The sequence below is a fragment of the Lampris incognitus genome, chromosome 16, assembly GCF_029633865.1.
Source record: "Lampris incognitus isolate fLamInc1 chromosome 16, fLamInc1.hap2, whole genome shotgun sequence".
Classification (NCBI taxonomy): Eukaryota; Metazoa; Chordata; class Actinopteri; order Lampriformes; family Lampridae; genus Lampris; species Lampris incognitus.
In genome coordinates this window covers 11,294,647-11,317,085 of record NC_079226.1, presented here as the reverse complement: position 1 = coordinate 11,317,085, position 22,439 = coordinate 11,294,647, and the positions used below count along the sequence as shown (strand labels likewise).

The 22,439-nt window shown below is 43.6% G+C and overlaps 2 protein-coding genes across 2 annotated transcripts in view; one reads left to right on the top strand and one right to left on the bottom strand.

Moving 5' to 3' along the window:
- Positions 1-1,791: 1,791 nt before the first annotated feature.
- ppp2r3c (protein phosphatase 2, regulatory subunit B'', gamma) lies at positions 1,792-13,576 on the bottom strand. The gene is made up of 13 exons (XM_056296093.1): positions 13,408-13,576; positions 13,138-13,262; positions 9,546-9,650; positions 9,176-9,288; positions 8,355-8,452; positions 7,730-7,800; positions 6,961-7,093; positions 6,596-6,651; positions 6,142-6,217; positions 5,773-5,909; positions 4,385-4,522; positions 3,959-4,018; positions 1,792-3,041 (listed from the first exon to the last, which is right to left on the bottom strand). Exons 1-13 carry the CDS (start codon positions 13,472-13,474, stop codon positions 2,847-2,849), a joined length of 1,374 nt encoding a protein of 457 aa, XP_056152068.1. The 5' UTR covers positions 13,475-13,576; the 3' UTR covers positions 1,792-2,846.
- A 67-nt stretch (positions 13,577-13,643) lies between these two features.
- prorp (protein only RNase P catalytic subunit) overlaps positions 13,644-22,439 on the top strand; it is a 29,132-nt gene continuing 20,336 nt past the window's right edge. Inside the window, exons 1-6 of the mRNA XM_056296214.1 lie at positions 13,644-14,484; positions 15,065-15,203; positions 15,852-16,086; positions 16,432-16,751; positions 16,942-16,989; positions 17,297-17,429. Of these exons, the coding sequence (XP_056152189.1) occupies positions 14,019-14,484; positions 15,065-15,203; positions 15,852-16,086; positions 16,432-16,751; positions 16,942-16,989; positions 17,297-17,429 (1,341 nt within the window). The 5' untranslated portion in view covers positions 13,644-14,018. The remainder of the gene's footprint in view (positions 14,485-15,064; positions 15,204-15,851; positions 16,087-16,431; positions 16,752-16,941; positions 16,990-17,296; positions 17,430-22,439) is intronic.

Below are 22,439 nucleotides of genomic sequence, written 5' to 3'. Positions count from 1 at the left end.
TCCTCTTCTTCGTTGGGTTTATTGGCGGTTGGCAAACAACGGCTTGGTGCACTACCGCCACCACCTGGACTAGTGAGTGGACCACAACGTTTTATTCGCCGAAAAAAACAAAAACCCTCATATTCACGGCAGGCGGGTGGGGTGAGGGGTCACGTTATAACGTGAAACTGATCTTTTCTTCTGGTGTGGCAGCAACACACTGTCGTGTCTTCTCAGTTAAAATTTCTCAGGTTTCTGAGAGGGACTAAAAGCCTCTCTCAGCAGCTGCTGCACACCTTCTCCAGAAACTCGGAAGAAGCATTCCTAGTCTGCAGCCCTCCCGGGATCGGCAGAGGGGGTGCAGCAGAGTGGGGTAATTGGCCAGGTATATTGGGGAGAAAAAAAAGGAGGGGGAGGGGGGGAGTCCAAAAAGACAACAAAAAAAAGAGTCCAGCAGATACAGGAGGACATAATGGGAAGCAGTCTGAATTAGAGGCTACAAAACCTCTGAGCGGTAAATAGAAATGTGACCTTTTTAACAGTGAGAACTGTTAAAAAGGGTGCAAACATGTTTTCAATGTAGAGATGAGATAATGTGCCTATTCTATTTCCTGACCAAGCATCAAAAGCTTCGTGCATTACTGATGGGGGCAAACAGGACTTCTTGTCACTGGTGCAGCATGTGAAAGGTCAGCAAGGTTAAAGGACCTTCTCAACCTTTCAGTTTTAATGAAATCCCACATCCACGTCGGAATTTTTGCAAAGCAAAAAACACAACTCTAGAATAGGCCTGCTCGTTTCCTTTCTGCGAGGCTTAGCTGGACAGTGTCAATCACAGCGAGAATAAGAAAGCTTAGCTGGACAGCGAGAATAAGAAAGCTGTCAAAAAAAACAAATGAATAACTGAAAAACTGGCATTTAACGTCATGTTTTGTAATGAGTTACTGTAAATAGTGACAAAAATAGAGAAATAGAGCACTTATAAGCACTGACAACACGTCTGTTAGTATTGGCAGACGGCTTTAAATGATTAATAACCGCCTAATGGGAGGAAACTAAGGCTCATCTATCCCAAAGACCAGTTTAGCCTCATACAACCATTCCATTATCCAAGCCACTTATCATACTCAGGATTGCGGGGATGCTGGAGCCTATCCCAGCAGTCATTGGGCGGTAGGTGGGGAGACACCCTGGACAGGCCGCCAGTCCATCACAGGGCCGACACACACACACACAGGGACAATTTAGTACGGCTGATTCATTTCACCTACATGTCTTTGGACTGTGGGAGGAAACCACAGAGTACGACCCGGGGCGACCCCCAACACTGGACTACCCCGGGGCTTGAACCCAGGACCTTCTCGCTGTGAGGCGACCGTGCTAACCACTGTGCCGCCCATGTCATATGATGGTACTCAATATTTGGATAATGAATGTAATGGTACCGTTTGTTTGTGGTGAAAATGCAAACATTGTAGAGGGCAGTAATGTCATTGAGGAAATAGAATTAATGCAAATTACAGAGGGGCCTTTGACCAGGAGACCATCCTTGTTTGAAATGCATCATCAGCTTCCGCTCTGGGTTAGATGAATATGACTAGCATATGATATTTGGGCCAATTATGAAATTGTTCTTGATAGGAAACCACCCAAGTAATGAGCTAAGAGTATTCAATAGCAACACACGAATTGGAATGAGTAATTAAATGAACCTGAGGTTGTTTTGATGCACCATTGCCTTTATCACCTCTTATTTCACCTGTATAAGTCAAACCTTGTGTATATATCCGAAGATTGTTGTGTTGTAGTGATGTTATTCTATGTTAAGTACACTGAGAGAGCCACACAACCGGAGTCAAATTCCATGGATGTGCAAAGCTACATGGCCAATAAACACGATTCTGATGAACCTGGATGACAGTGTGTATTCATTTTCCCAAACCATCTCATCATTCTTAGAAGATGAGCACAAACTTTGGACTGATCACCAACCAGTCCATCGCAGGGACAACAACACACTGACACATAACTGCTAACACTCCACTTCACATCCATTTGAAATCTGGAGTCTCCAGTTCACCTAACATGCATTTGTCATTGGACTGTGGTGGAAAATCCCACGCAAACCCACTGGGATCAGGTCCAGGAGGTTCGAGCTGAGGTGACAGCACTAACCAGTAAGCAACAGTTTGTTGGCATTAAAACAGAAAAGCAATACAGCTGAATGTCTTATTTACTTCCAAACTGTTGATATAAATATATCACACACATCCACCTTTTCCACATTATCGGCACGGTGTCATCACTCCGGATATGAAGAACTGTGTGACTTTATGGGTAAGGCTAAATTTGACCTTTCCTCTTTTTCTAATAGTGTATTCAACTCTGAATGGAACATTCTCTTTCTTTCTTTCTGTCTTTCACAGAGGTGAGAGCACAGGTTAAGTTCCCCCAGGAGTCGGTAAGGATTACATTGTTTTGCATAAGGACACTTGGGTAAAGTGGATTTGTGCCAACAGGACTGGTCTACTGTAAAACTTCCGCCCGCTTTTTGATGAAATGCATTTATCTAAATGCGATAACCACTTGCGAAGGAGTAACGGAGAAAATCTAGAGCTGAAGTTGCAAAAAAATGTGTTGTTTAACAGAAATATTTTTTACAAGTTATAGAAAAACAATACACAGATTAGTTCATAGTTACTGTACAACAATTAGAGGGGGAACAAGGCTGGAGGATTGTGGATTTTGTTAATGAACATTACAGTATCTATATCCAAATATCTTGTAACCCCTAGCTTTCTCTTTCTACCTACATGTCCATCCATCCCTCCTTCTCCATACCCCCAACCCCTCAACTCCGACTGTCTTCAGGGGTCATCCAGGTCGGCTGCGCTGCCGCTGTCGTTATCATTGGTGACCAGAACTTCTCGGTTCTCGTATGTCCAGAAGCCGTTGAGGTCAATCAAAATGCTGGTCACTGTGTCTCCCTGACAGCTGTTCACCAAGTCCTGCAGGGTGATCTTATAGGGGTCTTTGGGCTTCACCATGTCAAATATCTCATCCTGACAGAGAGAGAGAGAGAGAGAGACAGAAGAATAGAAGTTATAGAGACTGACACAGTGTAAACAAATGTGTAGTAGCATGTAACTGACCCTTACAGTCTGTGTTTCTGTTTTTTTTTTATCCCCTCCCCCCTTTTCCTCCCAATTGTATACAGCCAATTACCCCACTCTTCCGAGCCATTCTGCTCATTGCTCCACCCCCTCTGTCGATCCGGGGAGGGCTGCAGACTACCACATGCCTCCTGTGATACACGTGGCATCGCAAGCCGCTTTTCACCTAACAGTGAGGAGTTTCACCAGGGGGACATAGCATGTAGGGGATCATGCTATTCCCCCCTTGTCCCCTTCCCCCCTGAACAGGCACCCTGACTGACCAGAGGAGGCGCTAGTGCGGCGACCAGGGCACATACCCACATCCGGCTTCCCACCCGCAGACACGGCCAATTGTATTTGTAGGGACGCTCGACCAAGCCGCTGGTTAACACAGGGGTTCAAACCGGTGATTCCCGTGTTGGTAGGCAACAGAATAGACTACTATGCTACCCGGATGCCCAGTGCCAGTGTACACATTCTAACTGATTTTCAGCAAAGGAATTTGTGAGGGCATCACTGATGCTGATGCAACACAGTGTCTGAGTTTTTTTTCCTCTCAGTCTTTCAGGTGAATATGTGCTTTGACATTCTTTCAAAAAGACTGAGATTATCTATACAGCATTTTACAGACCTATGCAGAGACACTAAAAGATGTCATCCTGGACACACAGATGTGACCGGATGAACCAAAGGCAGCTTGTTTTCTATATTGGATCAACTACCAGAGAATTAGCTGCTTCTATAACTCTGGTAATCTGATTTTTCCTGTATCTTGTATTAAAATAATTCACTTTGATGACTGTGTGTTGTGCGTGCATGCGTACCTTGACATCTTGGAAGGAGACGGGCTCCTGGCCGTGGATCTTCATCTGTTCCTGAATGGCCTGGTGACCAATACACACAATAACATCAAACAATCAAAGTGTGTGAATATACAACATGCCTCTCTGAGTGTATACTGAATGCGTGCACGTGTGGGTATTGGTGTTTTGGGTGTGTTGGGAGGTAAAGAGAGTGTCCTCTGGTCAGGTGGCACAGTCATACAGTGATAATGGTAAAAATGTGTGTCCAAATGCCTCTGAGCATAAAGTACGCATGCTGGTCCTGTGTTTGCACACTTGTGAATGCATTTGTATGCCAGTGAATATATAATTAGTATGCACGTTTGCCTGTATCTGTTGTTCTCAAAATGTGTGTTAAATATGGCTCAGAAGTGTGTTTGCATGTTCATGTATATAGAGAGGTGGTACCCTGAAAAAGTAGTTGAGAGAGAAGACATTGAGGTGTCCTTTGTTCTCAATGTCCAGCAGTTTGAAAATATACTGTAATGCTGCTGGCTCCTTCCTGTTCTCCAGCGCCAGTACAAAATCTAGGTAGGTCTTATAATCCTGGGAGAGAAAGAGAGATAGAACGAGCGAGAGAGAGCAAAAAAAAAAAAAAGAGCGAGGAAAAGAAATGACATTTAATGCATTTAAAGATTAACTGAAGCTGCAACCCGAAAGTATGTAGTTTTTGTTTAACTTAATGTCACCAAATAAAACAACAATCTTCCTTCTTTTTCGAACTTATTCTTCATTAGGCTGCAATGGTGAAGCTGTACAACATCACGTTACACCAGAAAGTGACCATTAACATGAGCAACTTCAAAAGCAGTCATGATTTGGAGATTCATGGATCAGCTATTGTTTTTTTGGACCCCCCCCTTTTTTTTTTCCTCCTCAAATTGTACTTGGCCAATTACCCCACACTTCCGAGCCGTCCCAGTCACTGCTCCACCCCCTCTGCCGATCCGGGGAAGGCTGCAGACTACCACACGCCTCCTCCGATACATGTGGAGTCGCCAGCCGCTTCTTTTTACCTGACAATGAGGAGTGTAGCGCGTGGGAGGATCACGCTATTCCCCCCAGTTCCCCCTCCCCCCTGAACAGGCGCCCCAACCGACCAGAGGAGGTATTAGTGCAGCGACCAGGACGCATACCCACATCCGGCTTCCCACCCACAGACACGGCCAATTGTGTCTGTAGGGACACCTGACCAAGCCGAAGGTAACACGGGGATTCGAACCGGTGATCCCCGTGTTGATAGGCAACGGAAAAGACCGCTACGCTACCCAGACACCCGGATCAGCTGTTATTTTAAATAGACCAGTGACAAATTATCAAACAGGACCTCTGTTTGCATGTAAATCTTCTGGACAGCAGTCTTAAATATCAAAGTATATTTTGTTCTCTTAGGAGACTGAGGTGCAAAAATGGACAGCAAGGAAGGGAAGACAGATGCTGTAACAGAAATCCTCACTACTTGCTGCACACCTGACACTTGCTTGTCCCAGGGTGACTGTCATTGACAAGCTGAAGTGAAAGGGCACCTTACAGTGTTAATGGTGCACAATGCAGTAATAGCGCTAGTGATAGTAGAAGTTGTAATGTTAGTAGTGATGGTAGTAGTTTTAATGGTAGCTCTGGTAACGGTAGCAGTAATACTAATGACTAATGATTAATACTACTGTATTAATAACAGTAGTTAAAATGAGAGCGGTAATAGTGATAACAATATTAGAAGTTAAACAAATAATGATAATAGCAGTAACAATGGCAGTAATCATCATTATTATCATAGGTAGAACTAATAGTATTACCATCTCTCCATCATAAGTGAGGCACTCCTGGAAGACTCTGTCCAGGAATACTGAGGTGAGGGTAGCTGTGCCATAGCGGGACAGCTCCTCTTTACTCAGCATTCCATTATGGTCCTTGTCCAGGTTTAGATACTGGCCTGCAGAGACAGACAGAAAAAAATATTCAGAAACACATACACCAGCAGGCTGTGCTTCATGTACTTGTATGGAGAGAGACAGAAATTAACCACAATTGTAAAAACTAGTCATTTAAAAGACATCCTCGTGTCTACACATCAGCTCAGGTGATCACATGACATCACAAGCATATAAATGAACACAATACATGAAGCAGGAAACATTTAAAAAAATCCATGTGACTTTACCGACCATAGACACGGAGCGCTGAGGGAGCTGAGAACCAGTTAGACTCCTGACTCTCTTTAGACAACTCCTCATCTCTCAGCTAGAGAACCACAGATGGAAAGAAAAAGAGAGAGAGAGAGAAAGAGAGAGGATGTGATGAGAGAGGAGAGGAAGAGAGAGGGTGAATTAAGTAAAGACATCAAAAATATAAAAATCATGTTCTTACATTTGCTGAAATGACTATTCTGTTTCTTTGCAGTTCTGCTTCTTGAACTGGTATCAAACCTTGTTGATAGGTTTAAGGCCTAAACATCTAGTACTTTTGTAACCTGCAAAATGGCCAGAAAAACTACTTTGCAGTATATTTAATATCTGTACATTTATTTCTAGAGGGATCTGAAACATTTCTGTATCTCATACTTCATTTTGGTAACCTATGATAAAACGTGGGCATGTATATATTTTTTTTAAAAACTACCTCTAGCAGGTCATCCAGAAAACTGCAAGCCAGGATATCCTGTATCTTTATCTTTCCTGAAAAGAAAAAAAGGCAATGTTTCTTTAATCCTTTCCCCAAACGCAAATCTGATCTTCATAAGTGAGGAAGAGCGCACTTTCATCAACAGACACTCTTACATCAGTTCATAAAGTCTACTTGGTCTATTTACAGTGTTGATGTGATATCAAAATCACAATAGTGGAGCTCTACTTGAAAGTGAATATAACATTTCTACAGTAAGTGGGATTTTGAGAGATGTTTCAAATGGTAAAATTTTAAAACAACATCGTTCTACTGAGAACACCGTCGACTTGGTTAGCACACTCTAGCTGGCTGTGTCTCACCGGTGCGGAGGGGGTCGAGGAAGAAGAAGAACTTGCGAACAGCGGTGCAGACGTAGAAAGAGTAGAAGGACTTCTCTAGACCATCCAGCTGGGGAAGTGTCGGGATCAGCTCTAGAATATAGTTCTCTAGATCCTAGAGGAGGAATGAACAGTCTCCTATAATTCATCCAACAAGCACTTGTGTCATTATGGGGGACACATTTTTCTTTTATTTTGTGTGTGTTCTTTTATACAGATGTCAAATTTACTGTTTTTTTTGGGGGGGTTTTTTTGTGGCATTTTCTGCCTTTATTAGAACGTGAATAAGATATTTGCAATATACAAGTTCCACGAAAAAGTGCAAACGACTAGCGTGTGATGTGCATGATGTGCATGATGTGTGTGTGTGTGAATTAATTAACTGTAAAGTGCGTTGAGTGGCTGTTGTATCTAGAAAAGCGCTTTTTAAAATGCAAATTGATTGATTGATAGTAGAGACAGGAAAGAGAGAGGGGATGACATGCAGCAAAGGGCCCAGGTCGGATTCGAACCCAGGCTGCTGCGATAAGAACTCAGCCTTATGTGGTACCCGCTCTACCAGGTGAGCCACTGGGGCGCCCCTCAAATTTCCTCTTTAGTCATTTTTACATATCATAGAGTAATCTAACTGACAATATAAAATGTGTTATACATTATTGTTGTTGCTTTATTATATCACTTTTGATTACAAAAAACAACATCCTGTTGGCATTCTTTATTGAAACTAATGGGTACCACTGAAAACGCTTACCGACTCTCTGAGGTAGCCCTGTCCTGCCACGTCATATAGACTGAGACCAATTCTGGTTTGATGCAACCACACTAGAGACAGAGACAAAGACAATCAGATGTACATCAGTATGGAAAAAAACATCAGTAAATCAAACATATTACATGGGGAAATACACACACACACGCACGCACGCACGCACGCACGCACGCACGCACGCACACACAAAGATTAACAAACTATATTTACATAAAAATAAAGAGAGGGTAAATCCCTGAATAAGATTTGCATCACAATTTAAAGCATGACTGTCTTGTGACTTGTGGTCTTTCATAAACATGCACACTGACTGAGTGACCTTCATATCTCTTTGTGTGGGTTTCCCCTGTCAAACTATGTTGAAAAACTTCCAGACAGGAAATCCGGACACATTAGAGAGATACGTAAAAAAGAAGAGTAAATCAAAAATTACAACAACAAAAAATTGTACATGAGACTGTAGTGATTTTTGTTGTTCTTCTGCCTACTCAAGACAAACCATACTGAGCTTTTTATTCATCTTGACACGTCCCTAAATTCTTTACTATATGGGATCTAGGAGTGAGGAAGAAAGGAAAAAGGTAGAAAAGAGGATGGAGATCTCGACCTTTTCTCATGACATAGTTGAAGAACTGCATGATGGAGATCCTCCCGTAGGGGTCGGTGTGGAGCAGCTTGCCGTACACTTTGGCTGTGAAGAATTGTCTGACAGCAGGGGAAAGGGAGATGAGGGCATAAGAGATAAGGGGGCACAGAAGGAGAGAGGAAATTAGGAGTCGTAGTACTCTCCCTGAATCTGCAACTGGGAAGAGAGAGCCGCATTGTGACGCAGGGATTTCTAACCATTTGTAGTTTTGATTTAGACACCCAAAGCGCATGTGAAAAATTACATGTCGTTTACCATTTTACATCTTCAGCATGGCAGCCAAATGTGCAAGAAGAGAAGGTATCACTGAGTTTGAAGAAGGGAAGTTGTTGTGGCTAGCTAGCAGATGTGGCAGAACAAGTTTGTAGAAGACCCAAAAGATACTACACCACTGACAGCTAAATTTCAGTAAACCAAAAAACAATGATCCAGCGCTGGATTATTGTTTTTTTGTTTTGTTTACTGTGGTTTACCCTGCACCAGCTGGCACCCAGGGGAGAAGCACTGCTGTGCATGGAGTATTTTCATTTTTTTCAGCTAAATTTCAGTTTCAACCGTTTTTTTGTTCAACAAACGAGGAGGGCGCTGACACAACAGCAGTGGTGCCTTTGATTCATTTCGAATAGATCTCTGAAACAATAAAAACACTAATGTAGTTACTAGTATTGCCATAGGTGTCAGTAAATTTACAAAAAGACAAACTTGTGGACTGTAGTTTTAAGTTTGGTCCTTTCAGAGGAAATATGTAACTATACTCATCCTATTCTTCTGTCTTTACTCACTTGCACTTGGGCCCGGCTTTCTCCCCCACTTTCTGGTAGGCCTCATAGCTAATCATGGCCTCCTCTCCAATCACTGGAGGTACCTGGTGTTTATCCAGCAGGAACCATAGGTTCTACACATAACAGGTAGGCAGACACACAAGGAAATGGAGAGGAAGAGAACCCGATAGGTAGAGAGATAGAAGAGTAAACAGACCAATTAAAACAGTAGACAGATGGGCAAGCAAGTATAAAGTTGCAGATAGACAGACACACAGACAGGTGGAGAGAGAGGCAGATACATGCAGGTAAGTAGTGTTACAACAGTTTATAGGTAGAGGTCTGTCACAGTCTGATTTCTAAGCAAGTACTTAGTGTGTGTGTGATTCACCTGTAGCTCCTCATTATCCAGCAGCTCTCTACTTTTTCTCTGCAGAAAAACAGCTCTGCTCTCCTCTCTCAACTTCTGCAACAAGACTTCATCCTCTGCTGGTAGCTGTAGAAAAACATCACTCTTATCATTGTTGCTATAGTCACCATCAATAACAAATGCATTTCCCTTCTATACTTCCTCTTCATCTAGCAGTTGTACAGAGCAAACACAACTTAAGTCATCCAAAACATAGTGCTGGTTGGTGCTTTAGTGGCACCTCCTTCTGTGGGTCCCTCAGACTGGTTTGTACTTTAGTTTAAAATGGTTCACTTTCAATCTGTTAATGAGAAAAGGGCACTTTGGGACAAAAAAGGTGAGGGGAAACCCCTCTCTATTGCAATACTGGATATAAATCACTCATACAGCCAGCAACATATGTATGTGTGGTTTACCAAACAGAATCAAAATATCTCAGAATCAGAATCAACTTTATTGGCCAAGTATGCCTATGCACACGAGGAATTTGACTCTGGTACACAGCAGCTTCTAGCACTTGCAGACATTGCTCACAAAAAAAAAGAATAAAAGAAAGCAAAAAAAAAAAATAAAATAAAATAAATGGAACAACAACAGGACATTGGAGGCAAGCATTTATGCACAACATGTATGTTGCTACTATACAGTTGAGTAATCAACAACATATGCCCAGATATTATACCATATTGCTTATACACTACACTCACTGGCCACTTTATTAGGTACACCTTGCTAGTACCGGGTTGGACCCCCTTTTGCCTTCAGAACTGCCTTAATCCTTCGTGGCATAGATTCAACAAGGTACTGGAAACATTCCTCAGAGAGTTTGGTCCATATTGACATGATAGCATCACGCAGTTGCTGCAGATTTGTCGGCTGCACATCCATGATGCGAATCTCCCGGTCCACCACATCCCAGAGGTGCTCTATTGGATCGAGATCTGGTGACTGTGGAGGCCATTTGAGTACAGTGAACTCATTGTCATGTTCAAGAAACCAGTCTTAGATGAATCGAGCTTTATGACATGGCGCGTTATCCTGCTGGAAGTAGCCATCAGAAGATGGGAACACTGTGGTCATAAAGGGATGGACATGGTCAGCAACAATACTCAGGTAGGCTGTGGCGTTGACACGATGCTCAATTGGTACTAAGGGGCCCAAAGTGTGCCAAGAAAATATCCCCCACACCATTACACCACCACCACCAGCCTGAACCGTTGATACAAGGCAAGATGGATCCATGCTTTCATGTTGTTGACGCCAAATTCTGACCCTACCATCAGACCAGGCAACGTTTTTCCAATCTTCTATTGTCCAATTTTGGTGAGCCTGTGCGAATTGTTGCCTCAGTTTCCTGTTCTTAGCTGACAGGAGTGGCACCCGGTGTGGTCTTCTGCTGCTGTAGCCCATCTGCCTCAAGGTTCGACGTGTTGTGCGTTCAGAGATGCTCTTCTGTATACCTCGGTTGTAATGAGTGGTTATTTGAGTTACTGTTGCCTTTCTATCAGCTCAAACCAGTCTGGCCATTCTCCTCTGACCCCTGGCATCAACAAGACATTTTCGCCCACAGAACTGCCGCTCACTGGATATTTTCTCTTTTTCGGACCATTCTCTGTAAACCCAAGAGATGGTTGTGCGTGAAAATCCCAGTAGATCAGCAGTTTCTGAAATACTCAGACCAGCCCGTCTGGCACCAACAACCATGCCACGTTCAAAGTCACTTAAATCACCTTTCTTCCCCATTCTGATGCTCGGTTTGAACTGCAGCAGATCGTCTTGACCATGTCTACATGCCTAAATACATTGCGTTGCTGCCATGTGATTGGCTGATTAGAAATTTGCGTTAACGAGCAGTTGGACAGGTGTGCCTAATAAAGTGGCCGGTGAGTGTATATTGCCCATACGCTATACCATAGAAACGTTGTGTCCAGATGAATTGATTCAACTTTCTGGGATTTCCTTACCTGAATTATTGAGCATGCATCAACTATACCATACCACAACTCCACAATCCACCCATTATCAAAACCGCTTATCCTACTCAGGGTCACGGGGATGCTGGAGCCTATCCCAGCAGTCATGGTGCGGCAGGCGGGATCATGCCCATATACAATGCCATATACTCCCAATATATTATCGTATGTGCCATTAGTATACACTATATATTCACCTACCATCCACCTCACAACTACATACTATATTATATACCTACACTCACTGGCCACTTTATTAGGTACACCTTGCTAGTACCGGGTTGGACCCCCTTTTGCCTTCAGAACTGCCTTAATCCTTCGTGGCATAGATTCAACAAGGTACTGGAAACATTCCTCAGAGAGTTTGGTCCATATTGACATGATAGCATCACGCAGTTGCTGCAGATTTGTCGGCTGCACATCCATGATGCGAATCTCCCGGTCCACCACATCCCAAAGGTGCTCTATTGGATTGAGATCTGGTGACTGTGGAGGCCATTTGAGTACAGTGAACTCATTGTCATGTTCAAGAAACCAGTCTGAGATGATTCGAGCTTTATGACATGGCGCGTTATCCTGCTGGAAGTAGCCATCAGAAGATGGGAACACTGTGGTCATAAAGGGATGGACATGGTCAGCAACAATACTCAGGTAGGCTGTGGCGTTGACACGATGCTCAATTGGTACTAAGGGGCCCAAAGTGTGCCAAGAAAATATCCCCCACACCATTACACCACCACCACCACCCTGAACCGTTGATACAAGGCAGGATGGATCCATGCTTTCATTTTGTTGACGCCAAATTCTGATCCTACCATCCGAATGTCGCAGCAGAAATCGAGACTCATCAGACCAGGCAACGTTTTTCCAATCTTCTATTGTCCAATTTTAGTGAGCCTGTGCGAATTGTAGCCTCAGTTTCCTGTTCTTAGCTGACAGGAGTGGCACCCAGGTGTGGTCTTCTGCTGCTGTAGCCCATCTGCCTCAAGGTTCGACGTGTTGTGCGTTCAGAGATGCTCTTCTGCATACCTCGGTTGTAATGAGTGGTTATTTGAGTTACTGTTGCCTTTCTGTCAGCTCGAACCAGTCTGGCCATTCTCCTCTGACCTCTGGCATCAACAAGGCATTTTCGCCCGCAGAACTGCCGCTCACTGGATATTTTCTCTTTTTCGGACCATTCTCTGTAAATCCTAGAGATGGTTGTGCGTGAAAATCCCAGTAGATCAGCAGTTTCTGAAATACTCAGACCAGCCCGTCTGGCACCAACAACCATGCCACGTTCAGTCACTTAAATCACCTTTCTTCCCCATTCTGATGCTCGGTTTGAACTGCAGCAGATCGTCTTGACCATGTCTACATGCCTAAATGCATTGAGTTGCTGCCATGTGATTGGCTGATTAGAAATTTGCGTTAACGAGCAGTTGGACAGGTGTGCCTAATAAAGTGGCCGGTGAGTGTATGTGTTACAACCACAAAAATAACAGCAATGACTGTGACCAGTGTACAGCAGTAGAGTGTGTATTTACAACTGTACACCGTAGATAAAAACAGCTGTCATGAGGTAAATGCTGAAGGGAAAACAATATCAAGGTTGTCGTTACCTTGTAGTAGAAACGAGGGATGTTCTTATAGGAGCAATCTTTGCCGCTGCCTCCCTTCCATTCCGTGTAGTATTTGGCCAACAGTTCGTTTTCCTCAGCTTTCTTTTCTTCTTTGCTTCTCTCGTCTGTACACAAACACACACGAATAAGGGAAAAGCAGAAACTTCCCCGTCGGAACAGCAACGACAAACCTCGGCTAAAGTCAACACTAAGCTAGCTGACGATCGCTAGGAAACAACTGCCGGTCTCGCGGAGGGAGGGTCACGTTACCTTTCGGGGGGTTCGCCGCTCTCTTTTTTAAAACGTACCACCATTCGCGCGTTTTTTCTTTCGCCATGCCTGCTTCGCGCTCACACGAGGTTGTCGCGTATACGACTTTTTCATCTGAAAAGTCCAAAAAAAACCAATCCGATCTCCGCCGGTTAACGCTCAACCCAAGTACGACAGGCGCATGTTGGTGACGTCACTGACGCGACTCGCGTCATGCGTCACGCCTGCGGGTTGGACTGTGAAGTGTGTCCCTGCCAGTTTAGCTGGAGCAAAGCTAAGTAAAAAGGCCCCTGAAGACAGATATGATGCTGTTCGGTACGTCCTTCTTATTTGCATAAAGGTAGATGTCTTCATGTGGATCAGGTAATTATAAACAGCATGTTAGTAACAGCCGTTAGCTAACCGGATCCCCTTGCTACTTGGCAGTCCCTTGATTAAGTAGCTACTTGTCTGGAGTGTCTGGAGCTGTTGTTTCCAGCTGCTCTGCATCACAAGTGCGTTTTGTTATGCAAGTTCAACTTCACAATTTACGTGTTAATCAGTATTGCCAAGTGTGCAGCCCTTTGTCTCCAATTTGTTATTGGAAGCAAGCCAAGATTTGAGAAGTTAAGATGTGTTCTACTTTGATATCCAAAGCAAACATATGTGTGAAGCACCTGAACCCTCTCTTCCACCAAGGAAGGTCGGATTTTTGCACCTTAAGGGCTGTGGCTCATTTTTCCAAATCAGCAAAGCCTCCTGCTATGAGTCGAACTCTGTGCACCAATGGCTCTGTCCCTAAAGGAGATAGCAGCCCTTTACAAGACAATAGAGAGACAGACAGCAGGAAGAACAGACAGGCAGATGGACAGAGCTTAATGAAAAATAAAACCAGTAGTCATGGAGAGACAGAACGAAGAGTTGGTACAAAGGAGGGAAAAGGTCGCAACTTTACCTTACAACAGAGGCTCCCAAAGTCGTTGTTTGCTGCTGGGACAGCTAAGAGGACAGCAGAGATGCTTAAGAGAAAAGCATCCATGGCCTCTGTGGATGAAGAGCAGGTGGAGATGCCCACAGAAAGACAAGGCAGAAGAGCAGGTCGGAGAAAATTTAACTTTGTCCCTTGATAACTGTTTAGCATGCCGTTTTTTTGTGTTTATTTTGTAGCAGTGTTTGTTTTCATACCAATTACATGAGTTTCTTGTTGTAATAACATGAGGACATGAGTAATTTATACACACATTTACACAGAATACTGTGCTGCCCAGTACAAGCATTTATTAACTGGTAGCCGGTGTTACAGAAGTTTGAGTGTTTCTCATTCTCCCTGTTTGGTTATTCATAATGAAACCTTGCTAACCCCATTGTACAACATGTAAATGACTGAAATACACTGAATCAGTGCATAGAAGAATTTAGTAGTTTTAAACACTTTTTATTTCACATATGAGCAAGGCAGTCTATGAAAATGCACCATTTATTTTGGAGTAATTTTTGGAGGAGTGGTATTAAACAGTATACAAAAGTGAGGGGTTTCACCTTCATCTTTATTTCACCATGGGGCGAAATACAAATATAGCTCCCATTTCATGGCCTTTGGGGTGTGAGTTAATTCTGTTTGCTCCTGCAGGTCATGGCTTTGTGCATGACTTTCTTCCATCTCTCTTTTTTCTTCCAGGAAAGTGGGAGCTTCCTGACAAGCCCCTCTCTGTTGTGGAGTGGAAGAAATTGAAAGAAGCATCAGACAACCCGCAAAGATTTGACATGCAGATGATGTCATCGCTCTTTGAATCCAGGGCAGAGCTGGATATTGCCAAGTAAGAAGTAGAAGGGAATGCTTGTTTGTGTGTGTGTGTGTGTTTGTGTTTGTGCAAAAAATATCCTTACATTAAGTCTGCAAACTCTTGCAGACTTTGCTGAAGCTCAGTAGTCAACAAGTTGCTTTCAGGCTTAGAGGTAGAGTTAGCATTGGATCAAGGTTTGCTCATCCGTTAAGGAAAGGCATGGGGTGAATGATCAATACCAATAGCTCATCCAGGGACTTGTTGTTATTATTATTATTGTTATATACGTATGACTAACTAGGTAACTATGTTACCAGTCTTTCTTCAAGTTCCATTTGACCTTTTTGTAATTTGACCTTTTTTAACCTGTAGACAACAGAAAAAGCCTATGTTGAGACGGCAACCCTCATTGACAGACTAAAAAGTTATGTTGAGGTTTTTCTTTGTTATGTGTGTATACTTGACTGGTTGTGTTTTCTTTGTGTACGCCTACCTTAACATTTCTATCTACTCTTTAGGGGTTAAGTCAATAGAAAATAACCGCAAATACTGGCTGATACCACTAGGATGTGCATGTGTATGTTTGTCTCTTTCAAATATGAAAGATATTCAGAGATGAACCAATCCGCAAAAAAACTAAAATGTTTTTTTTTTTACCCCCATCTGAATTGTCCGTCTCAGGTCCCTGTTGACTTTTGTTGCCGTGGAAACTGGGACTCTCTCCTACCAGCTGCTGCTCCGCTATCTGGCCCTGTGTGTGAGCGGCGGCCATGATGCCGAGGTGTCCGATGTGTATGGCATCATGCGCGGGACTTTCCAGTCACTGGACACAGGAGCCTCCTCCCTCTTCATGAAGACCTTCAGCAGGACAGACAGATGGAGAGAGGCCATCCACCTTCTACATGACATGAAGAAGGTGGCTTGCAGACTGGCCGGATGTAAATGTCTCCCTGTCTTGCTGTTTTATCTCGATTCCTCTGTCTTAGTCTTTCTCTGTGTCTCTTGCACCACACTACCTGTCCCTGTATCTTTCTCTCTCCTTATCCTTGTTGGGTTTTTTTTTCTAACTTACATCTTTGCACTTGTATTTCAAAGTTTTGTGTCGCTGTTGTTTAACCTGTCTCCTGGTTCCACATCATGTCTAGTTTGGCACTTGTCAGCACGCATCTGTACTAATAAGGGTTTAGTTTAATTAAAATAGGAGAGAGGTATCGTGGGTAGAACATATTGAACCCATTCTGTCTCACTTTAACCCCAACAGGTCATCACCCCATCAGTACGCAACTACGGCGATGTCATTGCTGGGACGCTGTTGCACGGTGACGTGGTCACAGCCTGGGCACTCTATGATGAAGTCATCGAAAAGGGGCTCAGCCCCTGCCAGGAGACCTGGGATGCACTGTTTAAGGGAGGCACAAGGGAAAGGAAGGAGGAGGAAGGGGAAAAAGAGACGAGGGTGACAGAAAGCTTGAGCCAGTCACACTTCAAGGATAGGCTTCTTGACATCCTGATTTATATGAGAAACAACCAAGCATACCCCCAACACAGCCTAGCGAGCACCATCAAGACCTGGTTTGAGAGGTATCATAAAATAGCTGAATATGACTCAAATCTACAAGACTACTCAAGACTAGGACTAAATCCCAGACTAATTTTGTCTTGCACAACACTTGAAGGATTCTATGAATCCTCCTGTATTTTGTTAACTTCCCTTTCTTATACTCAGCTTATTATTAAAACATGCTCCCCCCTCATCTATCTCTGTCCTCAGTCTTCCAGAAGAGAAATGGAGAGGAATTTGGACCACTATTACCCCCAAGTAAATAAATCTTTACTTTTCATTCAGTGTTATAATGACTGGCCAGATGCACCTGAGAACATGCAGTTGAGTACACCATTGGCTCTGTGTGTGTGTGTGTGTGTGTGTGTGTGTGTGTGTGTGTGTGTGTGTGTGTGTGTGTGTGTGTGTGTGTGTGTGTGTGTGTGTTCGTGTGTGTGTGTGTGTCTGTGTCTGTGTCTGAAGGTAGATGATTACGTGTATCTTTTCATGCACAATATACTAATATTAATGTTCACCTTTTACATGCCTTTTACATTTCATTATCCTTTTATTTGTGTGTGTTTAGGGGTGTGTGTAAGTGTTGTGGGTCAGAACTGGAGTCCATCCAGCTGAATACTGAAGAGTACCAACAGCTGAAAGACAGAGTCATGACTAACATCATCCAGGGACAAGATGTCTTCAAAAAGACTACACCTGAGGTACACACACACACACACACACACACACACACACACACACTTCGATAGTACTTTTCTAGTTGTACGACACAAAGGGCTTTACAGTAAAATGACTGCATCCCATGCGTGGCCCCAGTGGGTGTCGAACCCTTAACTTTGGCAGTATTAGTGCCATGCTCAAGGCATATGCTGCCATAACACCAGGCACTTTATTATTGCTACCCAGGACCATAGGAAACATCAGTCAACTAACATCAATATCAGGTCATATATTGGCGCTCTGTCTTTTTCTCGGGCTGTCTGTCTCTCTCAGTCCTCCACTAGATGGTCTCATTGGGACACATACAGCAGTCAGGCTGCTGAAATAACCTCAGTAGATTATGAGGCTCTGAGCCACAGCTGATTTCACTTTCTGGGGATAAGTGACAGGAAGTAGTTTATGAATGGCTCTTTTTGAAGCAGACTAAAGGGAAAGTTGAAGGGAAATTTAATTCAGACAAAATTTTAACTCTTCATTGACAGTAACACATCTAGACTTTTTGGCCATATGTGTCAAAGACTTCATTGATATATTTCTCGGGGACTGGTGTGATTTTTTTTTTTTGTCACTGAAGTCTAAGAAACAGAAATTGATATAAGCTTTATTTCTGACTACAGTCAATAACCTCCTCCCCGCTTATCAAATATTACAGTGCCCCTCATCGCCTACATAGCCTACCCTATTCAGCTTTATCTTTGCTTGGTATGAGATGATCTACTTTACAGATATGTTTTGAGTTGGTTGAGTACAGGGCTCTTCTGTCTAGGGTTATAAGAAAATATCGATATACTTGAGTATGGCAATGCTATCTACACTGCATCCCTTCTTTAGATTACACACAAAGAGCTGTGGCAGCGGCACTATTTCATTGTGTAGTTTCAATCTCTGACCACTAGGTGGCAGGTGCAGTACCATAACAGGGCTGCACAGGACCACAACGGCAGCAGGCGTTGCCAGTACCACGCTAGCTATCGATCTGATTACTCTGATTTCATGCATACGGAGTTGTTTTGTTTTTTTAATGACATTTCTCTAAAGCTTTCCGAATATATTGCGATATATTGCAGTGTTTGTAGTATCATGATATATCACAATACTTTGAATCATGTAGTTTGTATTGTGATATGAATTGCAGTGCCAAACTCTTGCCAATGCACAGCCCTACTTCTGCCTGTTGCTCGGTCATAGCTGTGTACTAAAGGTGACCAAGTGTGTGTTTATGTGTATTTGCATGCTCCTTGAATTACTCACTTTCTTTCTCCCGTATGCTTTAAATAATGATAATAATAATAATTAATAATCATTACATGTATATAGCCCTTTTCTAGATACCCAAAGCACTTCACATTGAAGGGGGTAACTCACTTCAACCACCACCAATGTGTAGCACCCACCTGGGTGATGCACGTCAGCCATTTTGCACCAGAAAGCTCACCACACATCAGCTTGAGGTGGAGAGGGAGGAATCATTGAGCCAATTACATGGGGGGATGATTAGGTGGCCAGGTGGAGACAGACAGGTTGGGAATTTTTCCAGGACAGCGGGGGAACCCCCTACTCTTTGCGATAAGTGCCATGGGATCTTTAGTGACCACAGTGAGTCAGGACTTCGGTTTGACGTCTCAACCGAAGGACGGCATCTCCAACAGCACAGTCTCCCCGTCACTAAACTGGGGCAGGCATTGGGATTTGATATTGGTTGATGCTAGATCCAGCGGGGTGTAGGCACGGAAGTAGACGTGATTGGTTGTTGGTTAGGGTTAGTGTTAGGGTTTAAGCTCTTTTTGAATTTCCATTGTTAGCAAGCGTTAACGTTAGCTATCGTTACAGTACGATCTGGCAATGTTAAGGTCAGGTGTAAGCTAGCTAGCTAAATGTTTCAGTGTGCATTGATTGTTTCAAGTCAGTGCGCTACGAGGTTCCGTGCTGTCTATTGGCCGACGCAACAGCCAATCACGGCTACTTCTGTGCCTACACCCTGTTGGATCTAGCATCAACCCTTGATATTTGTTGTTTTTATTAGGACGAGAGGGAAGACTGCCCCCTACTGGCCCAACAACACCACTTGCGGCAGCAGCTCAGTTTTTCTAGGTCTCCCATCCAAGTACTAGCCAAGCCCATACTTAGCTTCTGTCATTTGGCAGAGCCAGGGTAGATGTTGGTATGGCTGCAAAAAAAAAGAAAGAAAAAAAAGGGGTTATATTCCTTTGGCCTTATAAATAGAAGTTATTGTTATTATGTATTATTACAGCTAACCGGCTGGCTTTGCAATCATTAACGCTCATAAGAAAAGTTATCAATTTGTGCCATTTTACAGTCTGTTGAAAAGTGAAACAGCTGTAAGTTGTAAATCGCAACAGCGGAGCGAATGAAAGTTAACACAGCGACCGTGGCAAGGCTTAAAAACATTAAAAATCGACGTGTAGCTCTGTTGCCTGACAATCCAGACAGACGTTGGGGTATACGTGTGTGCCCTGCTGCTGTGGTTGTGCCTCCATACTGTTGTAGGTGTCTGTTTCCGACAACCTACCCTCCGTCTTCAACCCCACCTATGACTCTGAGGGAGGGCACACACAAATTCTTTCTTTTTCTTTCTTTCTCTCTGTCTCTTTCTCTCTCTGTCTCTCTCTGTCGCGTGCTCTCTCTCTCTCTCTGCCTTTCTGTCAGAGACTGGGGGAGTTTGTTGATGGAGCGGTTTGTTTAAACGGAGGGGATTTCCAGCATGTACAGCGCCTTGCGCCTTGTAAATCTCTCCATCCAGACCACAACTACCCCCTGCTGAGGGGTAGAGAGACAGACAGACACACAGACAGACAGACAGACAGACAGACAGACAGATAGACAGGAAAGATACGTATCTGCTCAGAGAGACATGCACGCAATTCAATTAAGCTGTTTTTTTTTTATTATTCACATGGAGACAATTAATGTAAGGGCAAAACGGGGACGCCAGACATCAATAATGAGGGAGATAGAGAAAGAATGAAAAGAGAAAAAAGAAGGAGGGTGTGAGAAAGGAAGAACCAGCAAGGACAAGCGAAACGTGGCGATTGCCAGCTTTCTCACATTGTGAAAGTGCAATTATGTTTTTAATTGCAGACAGACAGTAAACGCTGCCATACAAAAACAGTCAGATGTGGAGATAGACAGGTGTGCAAGCAGGCAGAGAGAAAAGACAGACGGATCAGTGGAAACGGTGTAGAAATGCACGACAGACGGATCAGTAGAAACGGTGTAGAAATGCACGACAGCCAGCTTCAGATAGCAGTAAAAACACAGCCTGTGCCTGTGCCGCTGCTGTGTCTTGTGTCATTTACAACTACTGGTACAAATTATTCCTGAAATATTTTGCAGGCCGTCTCCTCACATGATCCATCTTTGGGGGTCTGAGAATAATTTGAAAGCGTTTGGCGTAAACTATTAAGCTCACCATTATAACATTGCAATTTGAGAGTAAATGTAGACAGATGGATGCAAATAGAGAGATGGAGGTAGCTAACTGCCACAACAATGGACGGCCAGTATACTGGCTTTTGAGGTAATACAGTCTCAAGGCTACCTGTAGGATTTACTGTACTGTCTTGATATTAGCAGTAACTACATTATTATAATGGAATAAGGCATAGTAAAAAGTTAAAGAATAGTTAGGTACGAGGCTGCATTGCTTGTGGGAATGCAATAAAATTCAGTTATTCTGCAGGGCAATATGTGCAAACATAGTACAGCAGTAGGTCAACCGGTATCAGCAAATCCACTTTTATGTCTACTTGGAAAAGTCCCCGACTCCCTTAAACAATATAGGGAAGTGTTTGGTCGGTCGATCGGCCGGTCGGCCGGCATCATCAGCTATGATGTTGGCTGCCGAAAAACACGCTCAACAGCTGTCCGCCATTTCTCTCTCTCTCTCCTCGCGTGCTCCGATGGCTTCCGCTTTACCCACTTTCGTCCAGTTTGAAATGTAAAGTGGAAGTGGTTCGGCCGCTTCTGATGCTGGCGAGGAAAGCCGTCACGGTGGAGTGAGTCGGGGATGACCCCCCCCCCCCCCCTGTGGAAATCTCTGATCTGCGAGGTTGTGGCTCTGGAAAAAGCAAGACACTGTATTGATGGAAGGACTCGTCTTTTTCCTGCAGAAATGGAAGAGACCGTTGGGATCTCGGGGAGTTGAATATAATTTGGGACTTAAGTGGGTACTAACGGTGGACAGATGATTGAATTGGGGACATTGGGTATGAATCGGATCCATGTATACAATGATTATTTAATTTCACTATATAATTTCTCTTATGTAAGTGCCGTGCCTCGTTTTTTTATCCATCATCCCCGCCCCCACCCCTCCCCCTTCTTCCATGGAAAAATTGAATAAAAAAAAAGAAGTTAAAGAATAGTGATGCGGAGCGCCTCCGTCGCCGAATTGTTACGGCGCATGCCGAATGGCCACAGCTGTTGCCGGTTCGATTCCAGCCGGCGACCTTTGTTACATGTCATATCCCTCTCTCTACCTCATTTCCTGTCTGCCGCTACACTTTCGCTATCCGATAAATGTATAAAATGCCCAAAAACATAGTCTTGAAAAAAAGAAAGAAAGAATAGTGAGGCGTGTTGGTACTGCAGGAAGCAAGTCTCAACAGAACATACTGTCGATAGTTATCGGAAGAGTGAAATATTCTGCTAAAAACATGCATGTGTGTCTTTTAACTACAAATCATTATTCACACACACACACACACACGGGTGTGTGTGTGTGTGTGTGCGTGGTAAACAGTGATATGAACCCCCATAGCACAATGAGCTAGTTTCAGATATCAGCTCTGGAAAGTCCCTGGATAATTATACTGGACCATTTCTGTCACTCTGTCTGTCATTCTGTATTTCTCTTCCTCTCTGTCTCTGTTTGTCTGTCTGTATCTCTTCCCACAGTCTGTCACTCTCTCTCTCTCTCCTCTCTCTCTCTCTCTCTCTCTCTCTCTCTCTCTCTCTCTCTCTCTCTCTCT

Bases quoted from the DNA above. Each gene is read 5' to 3' on its own strand.
- ppp2r3c (XM_056296093.1), bottom strand. From the start codon at position 13,474: ATGGCGAAAGAAAAAACGCGCGAATGGTGGTACGTTTTAAAAAAGAGA. The intron at 9,289-9,545 runs GTGAATCACACA...TGTTATGTGTAG, and splicing joins TGGATAATGAGGAGCTACAG to AACCTATGGTTCCTGCTGGA. The intron at 4,523-5,772 runs GTAATACTATTA...TTTCTCTCCCAG, and splicing joins TCACTTATGATGGAGAGATG to GATTATAAGACCTACCTAGA.